At 37.1% G+C, this 14,432-nt stretch overlaps 3 protein-coding genes across 8 annotated transcripts in view; all 3 read right to left on the bottom strand.

The window, feature by feature from the left end:
- Positions 1-2,318: 2,318 nt before the first annotated feature.
- LOC117158823 (helix-loop-helix protein 1) lies at positions 2,319-3,198 on the bottom strand. Its single transcript, XM_033338152.2, has 2 exons — positions 2,949-3,198; positions 2,319-2,472 (listed from the first exon to the last, which is right to left on the bottom strand). Exons 1-2 carry the CDS (start codon positions 3,074-3,076, stop codon positions 2,319-2,321), a joined length of 282 nt encoding a protein of 93 aa, XP_033194043.1. The 5' UTR covers positions 3,077-3,198.
- A 4,326-nt stretch (positions 3,199-7,524) lies between these two features.
- LOC117158938 (secretin receptor) lies at positions 7,525-10,548 on the bottom strand. The gene is made up of 9 exons (XM_076621405.1): positions 10,443-10,548; positions 9,906-10,285; positions 9,483-9,577; positions 9,250-9,415; positions 9,001-9,157; positions 8,495-8,625; positions 8,271-8,362; positions 7,974-8,112; positions 7,525-7,878 (listed from the first exon to the last, which is right to left on the bottom strand). Exons 1-9 carry the CDS (start codon positions 10,546-10,548, stop codon positions 7,621-7,623), a joined length of 1,524 nt encoding a protein of 507 aa, XP_076477520.1. The 3' UTR covers positions 7,525-7,620.
- Positions 10,549-11,756: 1,208 nt separating this feature from the next.
- Positions 11,757-14,432, bottom strand: part of fdl (fused lobes) — a 39,940-nt gene continuing 37,264 nt past the window's right edge. For all 6 annotated transcript variants that reach the window (XM_076621208.1, XM_033337964.2, XM_076621209.1 and 3 more), the window contains one exon: positions 11,757-14,338. In XM_076621208.1, coding sequence (XP_076477323.1) covers positions 14,191-14,338 — 148 coding nt within the window. In that variant the 3' untranslated portion in view covers positions 11,757-14,190. The remainder of the gene's footprint in view (positions 14,339-14,432) is intronic.

Below are 14,432 nucleotides of genomic sequence, written 5' to 3'. Positions count from 1 at the left end.
TGATTCAATATGGTTATTTTCTCTGTTGTTGCCACGTAATTCTTCGTTCTTATTTTAATCTATTTGTAGAAATTAACATAGAAAATGTTAAAAATTATTCAATTTTTCGATCGATATATACGCGCGACGTTAACGTGACTCGTTTCTCGATATGTAATTATTAAAAGTGAGAACGAGCTTCATGAATAGAGAATTATAACGAAGAAATTGTATTAACTTGCCTTGACCTTATGCGTTATGCACGAGACGCGAGTGATGATCGATTAATATAGTTTCGAGTGCTTACGATCATTTCAAGAGATTGCACTAATATGTAATCAAATAATAGTATCCGGTATACGTGAAAAATTATCAACGTCCTAAATGTTTTTGATTTTGCTATTGAATCGAATACAGAATATTATATTTTAGTTAATTTAATTTATTTATAACGTACATAAATATGTATATGTCCTCAATTATCTCTAATATAGCATGACACAAAATCATTATTTTCATTCATACGTTCTACACCGTATTGTACAGGGTGGTTGGTAACTGGTGGTACAAGCGGAAAGGGGGTGATTCTACGCGAAAAAAGAAGTCGAAAATATAGAATAAAGATTTTTCGTTCGAGGCTTTGTTTTCGAGAAAATCCGCTTTGAATTTTCGCTCGGTACGCGTGCACTTTATCGCGTCTCGTTATAACGGATCTCACTGTAGATCGTTGTCTCGATGGAAAAATTAAAAAAAAAATTTTTTATTCTATACTTTCGACTTCTTTTTTCGCGTAGAATCACCCCTTTCCGCTTGTACCACCAGTTATCAACCACCCTGTATATTATCTGTATGAAGTACTGGAATACTTACGCGTATATTTTTTTCTTACTAACAGAAATTGTTTCAACTTGTGTATCGAAAACGTTCTCAGTTCCGAGGATGCCGTGGCGAAAGCGCCGAGTTAAAGAAACTTTTTCACATGAGACTCGTAAGAAAGTAAAAATGAAATTTGTAGAGCTTTGTTTAAGACTAACACAAGTAAAAGACAACCACAATGGATAATGGGATATTTCTTATTTTTATCTCATTTCTCACGAGACGATCGATACGTGTTCGTATCAAACTCTGAGGTTCAACGTCTTTTTACGGTCGTTTTGTTTTATCATCTTCGTTCCCTCACCTGATTATTTATTATTCTTATTTAATTATTCTCTTAACGATCAACACAGTAACCAAGGATATACTAATATAATAATATACTAATATACGAAAACAGAAAGTTAACATTGTACCTTGTAAGAGGTCCTTCCCTTGCAAAGAAAATCGAGTGCAATTCATTATCATAATGCACTTTGACCAAGCTAAACTCCATAAAAATTCCACTTCTATTATTCTCACGTCGAATCTCGTGGAAATAGATTGCAGAAAAAAAAAAAAAAAATAGAAACGAGAAGTGAAATCGACGAGCCGTGAAGTTACAGCTCGTCTCGTTGCGTTACAGTGGAAAAGTCTGTTTCGTTCGATGATGGTCGGTAAATAGGGAGGTTCGGTGAGTTCGATTGTACGACTATACGAACAGAACGGAGAATTTAGGATACGTGGACTCGTGGGGCGTGAAGATCCCTCGGGAATCGGGTTAATTCACGAAACGAGATTGATTTAAGAGTTTCGGGCATTCTTCCGGGCAATTTCGAATAGTTGCACTTGAATATCCTTCGAGTATGCGACACTTGAAACGATTGAAGTACAATGACAATGATAGGAATTATCATGGAACAGGTTCTTCTTTACAAGAAATTAGTTCTATAAACGAGATGCTCGCCTTTTAACGCATTGTTGATCAGTCACGAGTAAACTCGTCGTGTTTTCATGCATAAAATTAAGTTGTTAGATTTTCTATAAAACAGCCAGTCAACAAAATACTAATATCATTTAACAAAGTCTTATTAACGCTTTAACAGAAATGCCTGGTTATTTTTATTTTACCTGGGAAATTAAGAAATGAGATTGGAATATTCGAAACGTATAAAATATTTTAGGATAAACACAGTTTCTATGAGAGTGTTCCTTAATCGCAATCTTTTCATGGTATTTAAGAAGAGCGATAAAGCGATTCGTATTAATTTAATATACATTTGCAGCATAAATATCGCATTAATAAGATTAATTATTACAAGTTCCTATCAATTCGATTATCTACAAAAGATCGAGTTACGTATATGTATATTAATAAAATATTAAAACTGGCAAGGTTTATACTTTCTTCTGCCGTGATCGAAGTGTCATGCCGGATGACACAGGATTAGGTTTTTGCAAAAATAGAGTGACTCCTGGTCGGTTCAAGCCTCGAGGACGTGATTCAAGTAGGCGATATAGCAGATGGCCAGTCGTAGGATCTCGATCTTCGAGAGTTTCTTGTCCGGTGGCAAAGTTGGCAGAAGCTTCCGAAGCTCTGCGAAGGCTAAATTGAAAGCTTCTACTCGAACCCTTTCCCTGTGACGAATAAATAATTAACATGCGAAGTTCCAACTCTGCGACGAAGATATCAAAATATTCGTCGAAAATTTGTCGTTATTTTAATTTTAACAATTGAAGATTTATATTTGATACTTGAGATCTTGATTGTTCAGGAAGGAAAAATCGAGGAAGCGGTTGGAATTAAATGGTTAAAGCAGTTTCGATAATTTCGCAAGATCAATGCAGTACATTTATGCAACAAATACTTCAAATGATATAACAAAGCAGCATTCTCCGAGATTACAAAATATTTGTTAGTCAAAATTAATAAAATACCAATCTTTCGATCAAAACTGGAAGCTTTAAGCGATCTAGACGATGCAGAGAGACGCAGCAGGTGTAAAATTGAAAGTTTAAATATATTAAATATAGGAGATTAATAGGAGATGACGACAATTAACGATAATTAAAGGTATTTTGATAATTTACGCGTACGTTTACGCAACTTTTACCTCGTGGCGTGTGCAGTTCGATATTTTTGCGTCGCTCTTCTGCGTCGACGTCTTTCTTCCCTCGAAAGGGTGCCAGCACCAGGTGCACCAACCCCGTTTACAACCACACCGTGACCGCCATTCGCCATTTTGCCTTCGATCAATAGGAATTTGCCAGAAGAAAGATAATTTTCCTTTCCTCTTCCTTCTCCTTAATAAATTAACATTCAATTTCTTCGCGGATAAAGGCTCGAATTATTGAGAACGGATATTGCCAGTGAAGCATCCATTTTCATGCTTTAAACCTGAAACGTAATATATCGTTCGATCGTGTAGATTCAACGTAGATTAATAAATAATCTGTCAGTTTCTGTCGTCGTTTCGACGATGTTCAGAGTTAACCGTTGACGTGTAATCGAATCTCAAGGGAATAAGCGTTGAGGAAAAATTCGGAATAAAGGGGAAACGTAATAAGTTGGTCAAATATTTGCCATACGTATTCGACACAAGCGTGAAAACAAGTGCAACGGACAATAGAAAGGGTTAATCGTTTCTCTAACGCACACGCCCATTCGTATAAATTTTCTTTATCGTGAAATATCAAATAAAAAAATAATATCTGAGTAGTACTTTAAAATTCTCGTAGATGCAAAGCGTATAGAATCGAAGGAAATCGGTCGAAGAAAAAGACGTAGTACGGATGAATAAACGAGGAAAACCAAAGGTAAACAGGATGCTATGAAAGAAAGAATAGTTTCGATGCTCAGGGGGCTCTTAAATTCCGAGAAATTCGATGGAAACCGACGAAAAGTGTCATTGTATTATTCAGGAAAACTTGGCTGGTTCGCATGACACGCAACCCATCCCTTTTTAATTATTTACACAGAACAACCCCCGATCTCGTTCAATCTGATTCTTATGGTAAACCGGCAATTCGTATGGACATTTTCTCGCGGTTGCTTCAATATTTCATGAAATTTGCCAGATTTCGATGCCGTTTCACTTTTATTGCCAACTTTTCCCCGCCTCGATTCTCACCTTTTTCATGCAAATTTTATTATTCGACGAATGTATCGGAACTCGAGTTGCGGGCTCTTCGCTCTATTTCATTTTTTATAATTAAAATCGATTTTAAATTTTAGACATTCGATTAAAAAGCAAGCGAAAGCAAAGTAAAGTTTAGAAACTCACCAAACGATCACTGCACAGTTTCTATTCCCGTCTTCGATAAGTCTTCCAATTTTTTTAAATAATTCATTTTTCCTTCGCCGATAATTAACGTCGAAAAATTACTGTCTTCCCTCTGTAAAAGTATTTCGTTCTTTATAATTGTATTATACCTCGTATCGAGTAAATGTATCTGCCAAAAGGAATATTGTAACACACTTTTTACACCTCGACACTATCCTTTCCGCTCACACTATGTATTTTTCAACGAATATTTAACAAATTTAATAATTGAACGATTATTTAAATTATCTTTAAACGCATCCATGTTACAGTAAACATAGTAATTCACTGAAAAAGCACTTCGATGACACATCAAAAATCTTTATGAATCTAAAGCAAAGTTTTCTCGATATGTTTACTTCTCTCTCTCTCTCTCTCTCTCTCTCTCTCTCTTCCTATTGATATAACATACCAATTCCTATTAATCAAACTTTTAAACTAATTTAGAAACTTACACCTGTATTACTTGAGACTTCAACTGACCACCGTCACTCACAGATTATCAATTTCTTTACATACTTCAAAAACATATCACGCCACTGTATTCAATGCTTTATATCTTCCAAACTTTTTTTCTCATAAAGGCATCCAAGCACAAAAATACCTTTCACCCTGTGAATCAGTCAAACACGATTACTCGACGAGATAGACGATGTCTCTGATAAGATTTCTGGCTGTCGCGTGGACAGGATGCACCCCGAGGAACAATTTCAAGGATCATCTCGATGTTGCTGAAACCACGCCCCTGAAAACATCCCTTCGTTGTTCATCGTTCGGTCTCTGTTCATTCGTCTCTCTCGTGCAGCATCCCCTTGGTTCTCCAATGGTATCGCGAGAAACAGGGGGTGAGACCGCCCCAAACCGGTCGCCATCGCGTCGCTGTCACGGGCCATGGGACGCTTCTGCTCCTCGTGGATGCGAGTACGGGAATGGATGGACCATTTTATCGATCATGCGAATTGTACAGCTTCTGCGTGCATGATCGGAGGACTATAGGTGAGAAATTTGGAATAGTGATTGTCGGGCAAGCGTTCGATTATTTCATGCCAGTTTCTACGCTTTTGTTTTGTTTTCTCGTCTTTTCATACTGGTATTTTCTGGAGAAAGAGAAATTGATTTTAACAAGGTGCATTCTTCTCCCTTCTCTTCAGAATCGTCCAATTTTTGCGTTTCTGATCGGAGAATTTTACGCGACGCACAGTGATCGTCACACAACGTTGAATTATTTGACAGCAGTTTGTATGCTTTGGTTTTGTTTTCTCGTCTTCTCATCTGGTATTTTCTGGAGAAAGAGAAATTGATTTTAACAAGGTGCATTCTTCTCCCTTCTCTTCAGAATCGTCCAATTTTTGCGTTTCTGATCGGAGGATTTTACGCGAGGCACAGTGATCGTCACACAGCGTTGAATTATTTGACAACAGTTTGTATGCTTTGGTTTTGTTTTCTCGTCTTCTCATCTGGTATTTTTTGGAGAAAGAGAAATTGATTTTAACAAGGTGCATTCTTCTCCCTTCTCTTCAGAATCGTCCAATTTTTGCGTTTCTGATCGGAGGATTTTAAGCGAGGCACAGTGATCGTCACACAGCGTTGAATTATTTGACAACAGTTTGTATGCTTTGGTTTTGTTTCTCCGTTTTATTTTTGTATTGATATCTTCTGGGGCAAGAGAAATTGATTTCAACAAAGTGTATGTTTCTTCCTTTCCTTTCGCTACTTGCTTCGATCTCTTTTAGGTACACGATGAAAGAATTGGCGACACTTTGTGTTTCGTTTGACAGTTACTCTACAAAAATCCGCATTCGTTCTCTTTCCTCTTACGATGTTTTATTAATTAAGTTCGCTTTAAAGTCTCAATCTTCGTCATTGACTCTCCGTCCTTTGCGTCACTTTCGATGCATCCGTATCTCTTTAACGTAAGAAACATGTCAAGTCTGAGCGAAATATAATCAAATTATTATCGATATCCGCTATTTCTCGTCTCAATTCTATGTTAAAAGTTTCCTGGAATCATTAAAAATTTTTTCGCTCGTGTACGTAAGAGCAAGATTGAAACAGTTGAAAATCGGAAACTCCTTTTTGTCGACAAAGAAGATATTATACAATACGATAAAAAGGAACGCGAATAAAAAGTTTTTAACGTAAAAGGGTTTATCCAACTACGAGATACAAATGTAGAAATTACACAAATTCTTCTGACAAATTACTAGGGCTCGACGATAAAGGATTCAACAGTGCTGCGAGTAATCACATTCACACGACGATATAATATACATTATGCCATGCAACACGTGTTGCAGATTACATCGTCGTAACGAGAGACGAGATGAGGCGAACCGCACTTGAATTGTTCGGCTTTCGATTAATGTTTCTTCTGGTCGCGCATGTCATGACATAGTTCACGCTTCGTTACTCAACCCCTGTCTTTTCGACGCCTTTCCTCACCCCTTCCTGGCACGTGACTTTTGCCACGCGACTTTTCAAAGCAACGAATTTCAAAGAAGGGGTTGTTATGGTTTTCCTCTCTATCTATCTATTATACGCTCGTTTGGTGTTTCTCGCGTGCTGGATAGATTGTAATTGAGTAATTGTATAACTGTGTAGAGAATTGAACGAAGAGACGGACGACTTGAAAGGCGAACATAGCAATTAAGGAGAAGGTGAATAAAAGACAAGGATTAAATTTTCGAAGCGTCAGTGAACACATTTTTTCATAGAAATAAACAAATTGAATGTATCCTTTTTGGACTGTAGTCAAAATTCGTTCTCACGCGTGTGACACGATATTACGTGTACGCGATGTTACACGACAATGGGTTGAGAAATATCGAAGGAGTCGAATATGGAAGAGAAAAGAAATTAATTGGCAAAATCTGGTGAGATCTTTGAATTAAAAAAGCTGTTTCTTGAAAGAACAAATATCGCGAAGCGAGCGATAAACGCAAGGGTGCAGCACGAACAGGGTGGCATCAGGAACGGTATGATCGATATTTCAGTGCCTGTTGGTACATAGGAACGTACAGTCGTCGTTATCGGTTGAAAAAGTCACGTATTTTGTTGGACAGGTGTGCTTTAATAAAGATATATGCACTGTACCAATGATAGGAATAATTATTTTCATTGTATTACCAATTGCATAAAATATATCATAGTTCTACGATACATATTCCTCAACGTTAAAAATATTACATTGGAATTTTCTTTAAACGATCAGATTTTCTGGTTGTAATGAAGTGATATAAAGATATATAAAGCTAAAGGCTACGAATTGTTAATTACAAAAATAGAAAAGAATCGAAATACGCCCAACTGTAAAATTTAGAATTATACTATAATACGAAATTAATTATTATACATAGAAGAACCTCGATCTACCGAAGATTTACAAATGAATAAAATACACGAAAAGCTGGATATAAAGATATAAAATTCGCAGATATAAAAGTGTTTCTTTTTAAAGCTGTTTCTATCTTGTCTCCATTTCTAGCATATTTGGCCAATAATCATTCGATCGTAATGCATTCCTCGCAGTGGCACCAGTGACTGTTGGATGTTCATAATCGTTCGATTGTCTGCATTGACGAGTAGATTTTCTTCTTCTCGATTCTCGAGACGTTGACAAGCAGAGGTTCGCCTTTTTCGACCATCTTATCGTCCAGGCTCGTTTTATTTCCGTTCTAACTTCGATGTTCAGCAGACAGTAAAGCAGCGCCACGAAAGAACCCTGAAGAAATGGTGCATTTTCTTATTTTCTAAGTTTACGTACTTTTACTTTACAAATTTTTATTTCTTCTTTTCTTTTAAGGCCAATAGAAGTACTTGGAACGAGGCGAAGAATTGATCGAAGAAGAGCCAGACCAGTTCCACGCGGTTATCTTTGTGATAGGAGAGCCCAAGAAATAGAGTATAATGAGCACCAAACAGGGGCACCAATACCAAAGTAGATTTGGCCCACCTACTGTGTAAGAGAAACAAATTTATATATTCTTCACTGTAATAATCCATTTATTCTTTTATATCGCAATAAAAGTACGTTCTTTCATCTTCAATACAAAAAGTTGCGCATCGAGCGGCGATAAATCAGTACGAAGGAAAGAGTACGAGTTATAAATTTACCTGTACTGCATTTTTTTCCGTTGCAAATGTACGGACGTCTTGAATTTGATGAACAGGACACGTACAATGTTGAGGAACAGCAGAAAGTTGAACTAATAACATATAGTTCATCGCGTTATTAATTCATAGTTCTTATTCGTTGATATTTTCCTATAGCATCTTCTGTAGGAATCTTTTTTTTAAATCAACGAGCCTAATCCCTCGTTGAAAGGTACGTCACTTACCAAAATCGATATTACGATGGGGATCCTTATAAGAAGAAATAAAGAAGGATTTTGGTGAGTGGTCCAGCAAAATGTGTCCTCGATCGTGGCTCGTATTATTACCCAAGGAACAACCACGAAAACGGGCAATCCTTAATTGTACAAATAAAAATCACGTCCTATTCCTGTCCTTCGTATTTCTAACGTGTATTACGCGATCTTTATCGAACACGTGTTATGTCACTGTGTGCATGTCAGGGTTCTTTAAACGACCTTGAATGTTTTTTTTTTTTAATAATTCGAAGGATTTTTAAATATGCAATCTTAAAATGACTTTCTAAATTACTTTGATGTAAATTTGACGTAAATTTTTCGAAACCACCTTCAAAGGCTTTGAATTAATTTTACAACGATATCGAATCAGTTTATCTTAATTTTGAAATGTACTCGAATGGTCTTGCAACATCGTCAAATAATTATGTGCTTAATTAATACGTAATTAATAAATTACGTTTGTATAATCTTACCCCAGCCCAGTAAAATATACAAATTAATGGCTGAACTATCCGCAAAAAATGCCCAGACGACCAGATTATGCAGGTACAAACCCTCCATCAGGATCCAAGAATAATTAGCAACGATGAAATACTGCCACACACTCGTGATGCCTTTACAAATCATCGTCTGAAACTGATTATCTTAATTGTACATCGATTTCCATCGATTTTCTCTTCCAGTTTAACTATCTCTTTTAATCGAGTATTTGACATGCCTACGTTTCGTTGCTTGATAAAAGCGTTTTTCTCGTCGAGATAAACAACGTCCACCGTCCGTCTAATGCCATCGACGAAGATCCAGTCTCTGATCAGTGCCATGAACGCCCTCATTATGAAAGAGGCGAACAGATGCATGTGAAGCCTGTTCCTGGGATTTCTGAGTTTTCTAAGCGAGGCAGTCGATTGTTACAACAAGAACCGGGACAAGGAAAGAAACACAATTAGTCGAGTACCTGAGTAGAGAGAAAATAATCATCGCGATAACCAGCATAGTGAAAGATGTGGTATAGCCGATTTGAGAGACAAGCCTGACGATAGGCAGCCATTTCTACGACAAAAGCAGAAATTAAATCTATAGAATTACATTTTGAAAAGCTTATAACTTTATTAAATATAAAATTCGTCGGTCAAATATAACTATAAAATATATTAAATATAGAATAGATGTTTTAAAAAGTTATAGTGCACGGTATAAATGGCAGAAATAATTCCGAAAGTTACGAAAAGGAATGACTTCACTTTCTTGTAAATTTTAGCGATGTAATCTTCTTTTGCGAGGAAGTTGGCAAAAATTTCTTTTACGCGATAAAAATATAGACAAGAAAATCTCAAATAAGTTCATTTTAAATAGACACGTGTAAGCTGAAAATTCTTACAGCCAAGAGAAAAGATTCAAAGTTCCTGTAGTCTCGAGGATCGGTCATCTCATCTATTTCCAGGATGGTCTCCATGAGGTAACGAGTAGTGAATTCATCGGACAACTCGCATAAACTGTAATTACTCCCGGGAATATTGTCGTAATTTGTGTACCATTGACCATTTGGAAGACAAGCTTTCGTAGCCATCGCTATAACGCGAACATTCGACTCCAGATTATTCGCTGCGGAATTTAACTGGTATATCAGGCCAGTTTCAGGAGGACAAGGTAGAATGGCGATGGTTGAGGCTTCGGTATACGACCAGCAAAGTAGCCCATCAAAATGTGGCGGGCAATGGCGAAATTGTAACGTTGCGTTTTGTGACGTTATGTTCTGATCTATTTGTTAAAGATACGTACACGATTAAAAGATTATTTTTTATACCCACGACTTTCGTCTTTCTCATCGAACTTTCATTGTTTCCTTTTTATTCTTGGAATAGGAAAAAAAAAAGAAAATGAATATAAAAAACATTAGTCACGTTAATAGACTTACATTCTGTCATCAATCCATCGCATTTCTGTTTTTGTTCGATGAAGAAACGTTCGATGTTCGACGTTGCGTTGACCTTCACTACTGGTTCCATTTCAGTCGATGTCATTTCGTACACTTAATGTCATTCGAGATGACAAAATTGATTAAAACGTTGACGGTCCAGAGTAAGTTTGGTGAAACGTTAGGAAAATTTTGTGATATCAAATATATCTTTGAAGTATTGAATGGCAAGAATAAATGAGTAGCACAGAAACACTGATGTGAACCTTTTGAAATCTGGTATTGAAGTGACCAGCTCGTGGATTACATGGCTACGGGGATGTTTGCGATCATGCCTCGCCCTTTGTCTTCTCCTTACTATAGCTATACTGCTATAGTCACCTGGAGGAGGGACAGACTGGAAGTAGAGTAAGTCAGCTACGTGTCAGCCACGTATCTTCGATTTCTTCACTGTGAATATTTATCCACGAATCCTCTCTCAAAATAATTAACACGTATTATTTCTCCGGCAAATGACTTGTTTGTTTATTAAACTCTTTCCATTTATTTGCAGAAATATAGATACAAAATAAAAACTAAAATAAAGATCATACTAGAAAAATACGATAAGTTCATTTTTGTCGATCTTCTGCTCTTTAATATATAACTAACTTCTAAATAACTTCTGAATAACTTCTAAAACTGATTAATTCTACGATACAAGTCCCCTGAAAATAGGCAATAAATTCACCTGTGACCTTCAAATGGTGGTTACAAATAATTTAGCTGAACTTATACGTCTGATCGATAATAATATATCTTGTTCAAAAACTAATTGTATTTATTAAGGGGCGATGGCACAAATGTCGCTACTTACTGCAAATTGTGTTGTACAATTTAGAAGATAAATGCAATAAAGCAAATCGATTGGCCATCACATGTACCATCCATCAAGACGATGATAGACCAAACAGTCTCTCGAGGTTCTCAGCCAATATTGATAGAACCACCAAGGAGTAATCGATCATCCAATTGTATCACAAGTATAGGTAGACTAAAGCTATTATTTTAGCGATGATTAGAAATCAAACAACACCTGAACAAAGATAAAACTTTCATCGATCGCAGGAATGATATTCCGTCTTTCCTATCGGAGCAGAGTAAAAATTATGAAATTTACAATTTCAATTTACAATTTCTCGATAATTACCAAAACAATTTCTCTGCATAATTTTTACGCTTACATGAGAAATCACAATCGAAATCATATTTTCTAGGACGGACAAGATGGAGGAGGAAAAATTCTCCGGGGTACAAAAGAACGACGAGAACCGGTGTATTCAAAATTTGTTTTATGTTAAACTTACACCAATCACACTTTACAACAGATTGCATTCCTTCGTAGATCAACTTGGGGAATCATCCGCGTGCAATTTTCAACGTTTCTCCATTAACGTTTTTTAAACACCGAAACAATTTTACATACAACGTACTAAGTTATTTTTCTCTTCCTTTAAAAATCCTTTACAAATCTTTTAAATGATCGAAAATACCCAACAAACGTCACGCAAGACGCCACACACAGCGGATGATTTTGCGCACCGGATCCAGCAGGGTCGAGCTTAAAATCACTTCTATTTTACAGCCATCGATGTCGGTAAGTTGTTAGTAAGTACATACGATTCATTTTTCCTCCCGTTATCATTCTATTAATTATCTAGTTGCTCTTCAGCCACCTCCAATACGATGATCGTATTATTTACAAATTTTCACGGCTATTCGTCATCAATAGGCCATTTTTATATCTCTCGGAGATAGTATCTCGTTAACATCAAGACGAACTCCTCCGAACGTGTTTGCAATTAATTAGAAAAGACACGAAGCACGGATTGGACGCTCGGTCTTACAGATCCGCGACAATTCTTCAAGAATTGTTGAACGACTCTCTGGATTCCCGATGTTTGTTCGTCAAGAAACTTCTTTTATATATAATAATCTGACAGGGCTTCTTCACGGTCCTCGTTACGAACGGGAAGGTAATTATCGTACAAAGTATCATGGTTTCTTTGGCTTCGAGGGATACGCATATGCTGCCAAAGAATGGAATTCCTTGAACGTTTCCTCTTACACAATTCATTTTATTACTCGACTATGGTCTTCATTTGGAATACGGTTTGGTATTTGTGGGATTTTGTTCTATGTAGGACCTAGATCTGGCAGTTTAAAGAGGGAAGCCTATGCGGATTGGCGCCGTGATTTCCGTTTCTGACGGCCACGCTTCGCTTTATCGTGTGACAAATAATGGTATATTTCCAGTCTCCTGATCACAGGAATCCTTTAATGGAGGAAAGTAGGCGTAAGGATCGGTAGTGTCTTATGTCGAACGTCTTTTTTCTCGTTTACCGAGTGTATAGACTGTCTTTTCTAATTTTACCACCTTGAATGCCGTTTCTATGCTTTATTCGATGGTACGTCTTTGCCTCGACCTTTTTGTCGTACTTAATTTCTTAGTAAAAGTAACAGGAAATGAGAGTTTTCGTTAATCAGATAGTATAGGTTGAATATAGGAGCGAAAGCTTACAAAATCTTCTTCAACCATCCATAACACGAAAACTAATGTACGTTAGACATATATTCAGATGGCGTTTTTTATTTATATTAGCGTGTTGATTCCCGCTTGAAATACAGACATACGTTTATAATTCACTCTGTATATACAAATTTTTATTGAAAAAATAGGAGTATTCCTCGGCTTATCGTTTAAGCTCATAACAAGGAAATTAAAATATATGTATAATAATTAAGATAATTGATATTAGGATAAAATTCCTCCAATATTCTAAATTATCCTGCGATATAGAACACTTTAAATAAGACGTGTAATTTATAATCGCTAAAATGAAAAATTAAATGTCAAAAGCACCTTAGAAAAATTCCGCAGCATCGAAAAGACACTCAAAGGTGGTAGGATTAGACGAGAGGACGATGCGACGATCTCGATGCCCGACATCGAGATCTCTCAATAGGAACGCGCTCGGTGTTTACACATGAAATCGTACAACAACGAGTAGAATTACAATTGGAAAGGCACTTCGAACGAAAAGTATGGCATCGAGCTACGACCAGGCATCGTGTAACGTTAAAAAATCGCGCTCTGTGTATCTTTGAATTGACCTTGTTCATTTTACCTTCCTGTATAATCTGTCGTACATAGTCTCGTACAAATATCAAATACTCTGCCTATAACATTTTCGTACCAGGGAGAAAAACGAAACCCAAGAACATTTGTGTCGTTGTGCCTTCAACGTCCGGCAAGAATGATAAAGCCAGTGAAACGCTCGAATACTTCCTTCCCTTTCTTCTGTAGAAATAAATTCTCCAACTAGGAATCACCAAGGACTTTCAATTTGGCTTCTTGACTTCTAGGAGGAATTTCATCGTCTTCTTCCACTCTCGACGATTGCTTCTCTCGAGTACTCCGCACTAGGTCGTCCTATGTCTCTCACGTGACGTCCACATCTTCGTGGATCGGTTCGTAGAACGAAAATCGTTATCGAACGACCGATAGTTTCGAGAGGCTCGGTCTCGTCACGGTTAAAACGATCAACGAGCTCCTATCGACGGTGATGTTACAACGATCTACAAGCTCGGCGTGTTCTAGCGAAAGTGGCGGGCAGAACCACCTCGTGTAACGTCTTCCATTCACGCAATTATCGTGTCTACGCGTACAATTCCAGGCGAAGGCGATTATGTTCGGGCTAGCGAACGGTCAGAGACATTTGCCGGGATTCTGGGAACACCACTGCGGCCACATGGCTTCTGTTTTCAATCCACGGCTGGTTAGAAGCTCCATGTGTGCGGCTAGCCTCGTGTATACGCTTTCGTCTGTCGAGTAACCGTTGGTTGGCATGTCGCTCCTGTGTATAACAAATATTTATTTCGTGATTATCGTTATACGAAATTGAATAAAATTTTAAGAAATAGCTAGTGAACAGACAACATGTTTCGATA

This window comes from Bombus vancouverensis, chromosome 9, assembly GCF_051014615.1.
Source record: "Bombus vancouverensis nearcticus chromosome 9, iyBomVanc1_principal, whole genome shotgun sequence".
Taxonomy (NCBI): Eukaryota; Metazoa; Arthropoda; class Insecta; order Hymenoptera; family Apidae; genus Bombus; species Bombus vancouverensis.
Note: the sequence above shows the minus strand (reverse complement) of the source record. Positions and strands in the feature narration are given on the sequence as shown.

Coding starts and splice junctions, on each gene's coding strand:
- LOC117158823 (XM_033338152.2), bottom strand. CDS start 3,076: ATGGCGAATGGCGGTCACGGTGTGGTTGTAAACGGGGTTGGTGCACCT. Junction 2,473..2,948: donor CGAACTGCACACGCCACGAG/GTAAAAGTTGCG, acceptor TATTCGTCACAG/GGAAAGGGTTCGAGTAGAAG.
- LOC117158938 (XM_076621405.1), bottom strand. CDS start 10,548: ATGACATCGACTGAAATGGAACCAGTAGTGAAGGTCAACGCAACGTCG. Junction 8,363..8,494: donor CCATCGTAATATCGATTTTG/GTAAGTGACGTA, acceptor ATATGTTATTAG/TTCAACTTTCTGCTGTTCCT. Junction 7,879..7,973: donor AATTCTTCGCCTCGTTCCAA/GTACTTCTATTG, acceptor CCATTTCTTCAG/GGTTCTTTCGTGGCGCTGCT.